General features: G+C 43.0%; 1 protein-coding gene across 1 annotated transcript in view; it reads left to right on the forward strand.

The window, feature by feature from the left end:
- The window catches only part of LOC104488896 (ALK tyrosine kinase receptor-like), a gene marked incomplete at its 3' end in the record, with an annotated part of 41,250 nt that extends 37,741 nt beyond the window's left edge, over positions 1–3,509 (forward strand). The window contains exons 22-25 of the mRNA XM_010130990.1: positions 685–777; positions 1,386–1,487; positions 2,918–3,052; positions 3,419–3,509. Coding sequence (XP_010129292.1) covers positions 685–777; positions 1,386–1,487; positions 2,918–3,052; positions 3,419–3,509 — 421 coding nt within the window. The remainder of the gene's footprint in view (positions 1–684; positions 778–1,385; positions 1,488–2,917; positions 3,053–3,418) is intronic.
- Positions 3,510–4,648: the final 1,139 nt, after the last annotated feature.

The raw sequence follows: 4,648 nt of genomic DNA on the forward strand, positions 1-4,648 counted from the left end.
ACGAGTTGTTCAAGGAGCTCATTTTTTTTTTGCAATCAACAGGACCCCCACAGTGCTGTGATTTTTAATGAGTTCTTTTTCAGCGTGCATATTTAAAATGAACACAAATCCTTCAGTCTTGGCCACGCAGTCATCACTGCCATTTGTCACAGCTCAGCCTGCAGCTAGCAAATGGCTGCTCCCATACGTGGCTTCGCTTGGTTCCACAGGAGCTACCCAGAGGCAGCAAAGCAACGGTTTATCAAATCTGCGCCTACGTTTACTTTTTAAGCCGTTTACTAAGACTACCCAATTGCATCACATCTGTAGCTGTCGGCGACACTGCTGGGATGATATTTTTCAGAAAAAACAGAGCAAGAAAGAAATCCGTCATAATGTATTTTGAAGCAAAAGAGGTTGGGTCTGTCCCCGGTCTGACACCGATTCTGCTTTCTGCCTTAGTGAGAGGCGATGGGAAAGGAGAAGGCTTGGAAAACACGGGGTAGAAAATGTAATGTAAATGCAGCTTAAGAATTGTGTTTAATAAAAATGATAGTTTTTATTGCTTTTAATAAGGCTCCTCTCCTCATTTACGTAAAGATGATTCAACTAAAGCTTGCAGGACTGGATCTAATCTTCTTTCTTTATTCCTTTAGCTACTTAGGAGTTTAAAATTAGCATTAATAATTTATTTATTTTTGAAAGAGATATAGCTGCAAGGAATTGCCTTTTGACCTGCACTGGAGCAGGACGAATAGCCAAGATCGGTGACTTTGGGATGGCCAGGGATATTTACAGGTAAGCGAAAGGCCGTTTCAGTCCTGTGAATAACTTGGTAATCTGTATAATTTCAACTGGTTTGCACTGTCTCGTGGAATGTGAAGCGGTGGAACCATCCATTATGTGTCTGAATTTGATTTTGAGTTTAATTGGAGGTAATAGGCTGTAAATTAACACATCTGTGTCTAATAGCCAATACCTCTGAACTGCGCTTACTCCAGACTGGGCCTCAGAGAACACTGCAAACACACGTGGACAATAAACGAAGAGAAGGAGAATGTGTTAGCCAGTTGATCATAAATAATCTTAAATAAAAAAAAATCCCAAACAACATAATTCTGAGATTATGATGTCAGGAAGACTTGCTGCATCAACAGCCTGTGCAAAGCATTAGCAAATTCTGTGTCTTCAGCTACGCAGCTACTCCTCAGTTTCTATCCCAGTTTCAAAGAGGGTGTAAAATACTGCTTCCACACACCATTTGTGGCAATGACTTTTCCTTTTTCTCACTTGGCCTCCACTGCCACATGCAATCCCCTGCTGCTGTTGCTGTGGTAATACAATCTTTTATATATCTAAGTCCTTTCAGACTGTGTGACATTCTCCACGCGTTTTATCTTTCCCAGAGCAAGTTACTACCGCAAGGGAGGAAGGGCCATGCTTCCTGTCAAGTGGATGCCACCAGAAGCTTTTCTAGAAGGCATTTTCACCTCCAAGACTGATACCTGGTAACAGACATCTTTTAATCCCTTCTGCTACTCAGTGATAAGGCTCAAGAAATGTACTGCTCGAGAAAAAGATGTCTGTTCAGCTGGAACCCTAAAAAATGTCAGAATTTCCCAGAAAAACATTAGAAGTTTCCCTCTGCACTCAGTAGAAGCACAGCTAAATAATTCTGAACAAGCATTAAAATATCTAACGTAAATGGAGTTAGTAAAAATTCACTATACATAAATGTAGAGTATCATATGCAGGCAATCAAGAAGTGAAAAGAGAAAGCTGTTTAGTTTCCCAAGAACTCTCAGTTAAAAATCCAGACAAATACCACCAGATATTGCCCTCAACCTTCTGTAGCTGCAGCTCAATTTCTATTAGTGAAGAGCTCTGCTTTTGGGTTTTGTATAACGTAGAATTACTCTTTTGTGTAATTTTTTTCTGTTGCATATAAATTCACAGAAGATTTGATCAGAAGTCTTGCTGGTTGCTGAGGAAACTATTTATATATTGACTCCTCGTGTAATTGAATCTTTCTCTAAAACCCGCACTCCCTCAACAGTAGCATATTCATGCACGGGTGCTGGGAATGAAAGCTTTCCCGTCACTTAAGACGGGCTCTCTTCCTCACGGTAGATTCTTCGCTTTACTGTACTGAGACATTCCCTTAAACGCCACGCTTGACCCAGTTTCCTGAAGTTGTTAGTGACGCCGGAAGACAAGGGATTGCTTATCAGCGCCTAGCAGTGAGCAGCCAGTACTGGCTGTTTTGAAGGAAAGTTCCTGTTACAGGCATAAGTAACGTGTGTGTACTGGAAGTTTCTTCCACCTTTGCAGTGAATAGCAACTTTCAAAAATTTGACCTTGCTGAAGTCCTCGCAGAACCTCCTTGACTCCCTTGGCTCCAAGTCATACATTATTTTCAGTGGAACTGCCTAAATGACCTGTGGATGTAGAACAGGAGGGCCACCATCTCATGACAAATAATAAATGCTGCTGCCTTTCAGTTTCACTGGGTGTCTCTTACTTGGTTTTTTCCTTGAGCATCCTGTTCCCAAACACCGATTCAAACATCTTGAGTCTTCCCAAGTAACATAGGAATCTCCAAGTCAGATCTAACAGTTCTTTTCAGTTAGACCATACACAGCAAAGGGTGCTCTGGCATTTCCTACTCTAGAAATAACGAACGCAGCAGAAAGAACAACAAACAACTTCAGAGTTATTCAATATTTTGAAACCTCTACAAAGCTAGTATTGGAGCAAAGGTCTTGATTGTTTGGATTTTTATATCAAAGTTGACTCATAATCATGCTCATTGCACATTACTTTGGTTGGCCTACAGCTTTGAGATGTTGTTGCTGTGGTATTACCTACGCAGCTTCGTGCCAGGTTTGTGGGCCACAAACGAATCTTAACGGGTACTGTTGGCTGGTTTCTGACACAGGTCCTTTGGTGTACTTCTTTGGGAGATTTTCTCTTTGGGCTACATGCCCTACCCTTGCAAAACCAATCAGGAAGTGCTGGAATTTGTCACCAGTGGCGGAAGAATGGACCCACCAAAAAACTGCCCAGGACCAGTGTAAGTATCCCCTTACTGCCACAAGGCAAGGGATAGTGGGATCCAACAGGTTAGACAAAGGCAACTAGAAACCTTTAGCCAGGGATGGTGATCGCGTCCAGTGTAAGTGGATATTATTGACCGGCTCTTGAGTCACTACCTCTTGTATACAGCTTAGAATTACGCTATTTAGTACAGAATTTGCTTTGAGTAATGGTCCCCTAATGGGTCAGGATCCAATGATGCAGAAATGACGTGTCTTCTTTTGACCTCCTTTTGGCCACGTAGCAAGTGCTGTTCTTCTGGACTCATGAGCACTTCATACAGAAACACACTTTACAGAGTTATTTTTCTTGATTCTTTTTTTTTTTTTTTACTCATTTTAAGGTACCGGATAATGACACAGTGCTGGCAGCACAGCCCAGAGTATCGGCCAAACTTCTCCACCATCTTGGAAAGAATCAAGTATTGCACACAGGTACTGGTCTTTGGTACCCAGGTGGAGGATAATCCATGGAATGACAACTATCCAAGGGCACCAGCTTTGCTGTCCAAAACAAGTGAAGGGTCCTGACAGACTGATTTATTTACTTTCCCAATTGTGGTGATGCTGTTGGCTCAGTTGTTTTAATTTGGGTTTTCTCTATCTATCTATCCTCACTCTCCCATCTTCAGCCCAACCAAAAGGAGATTATACTGTTCCTGTCCAAGTGGAAGCTTTCAGCTCTCAACTTGTTCAGTAGCAAAATGCTCTTCATTTTGTGATAGAAAGGTATTTAGAGTATCTTTCAGGCTCTAATCTTGCCTAATGTTGCTTGAAAGCCACAGCTGAATGGCTATGAAGTGAATGGGGAGGATTATATGGCATGAGTTCACCACCTTGTAGCATTTGACAGCTACAGGCCTGGATCCAGCCTCCCGAGGGAGAAGTTATATACTAGTGACCCCCAGTTTAGCCACTGGTTTCAATAAAGCACAGTCTCTGCTAAAAGGGAGCATGTAAATGAGAGAGCATTTCTGCAAGTCCTAACACCATGCGTAATCCAGATGGTATGCAGCACCTTGTATGATGTGCAGGAATATCACCCAAACCTGATGCCAGCCTTTGCCAAAAGCTTTTTTGCTCTCATAGCAATTTCCCTTAAAATGCAGGTGTGACAGTCACAGAATCGAGAAATGACAGGAGGGTAGAGGTTGGAAGGGACCGCTGAAGATCATCTAGTCCAACCACCCTGCTAAATAGGGTTCACCTAGGGCAGGGTGCACAGGATTGTGTCCAGGCGGGTTGAGTATCTCCAGAGAAGGGGACTCCAGAACCTCTTTGGGCAGCCTGTGCCAGTGCTCTGCCACTGAGAAACTGAGTTTCTCCTCATGTTTAAATGGAACTTCCTGCGTTCCAGTTTGTGCCCATTGCCCCCTCTCCTGTTGGTGGGCATCACTGAGAAGAGTCTGGCCGCATCCTCCTGACACCTGCCCTTTAGACGTTCATAAGCATTTAAAAAACCCCCTCTCAGTCTTCTCTTCTCCAGGCTCAACAGACCCAGGTCTCTCAGCCTTTCCTTGTAAGAGAGATATTTCAGTCCCCGAATCATCTTTGTATCCCTCCACTGGACTCTC

The sequence above is a fragment of the Buceros rhinoceros genome, unplaced genomic scaffold (assembly GCF_000710305.1).
Source record: "Buceros rhinoceros silvestris isolate BGI_N320 unplaced genomic scaffold, ASM71030v1 scaffold5782, whole genome shotgun sequence".
In the NCBI taxonomy this organism is placed as follows: Eukaryota; Metazoa; Chordata; class Aves; order Bucerotiformes; family Bucerotidae; genus Buceros; species Buceros rhinoceros.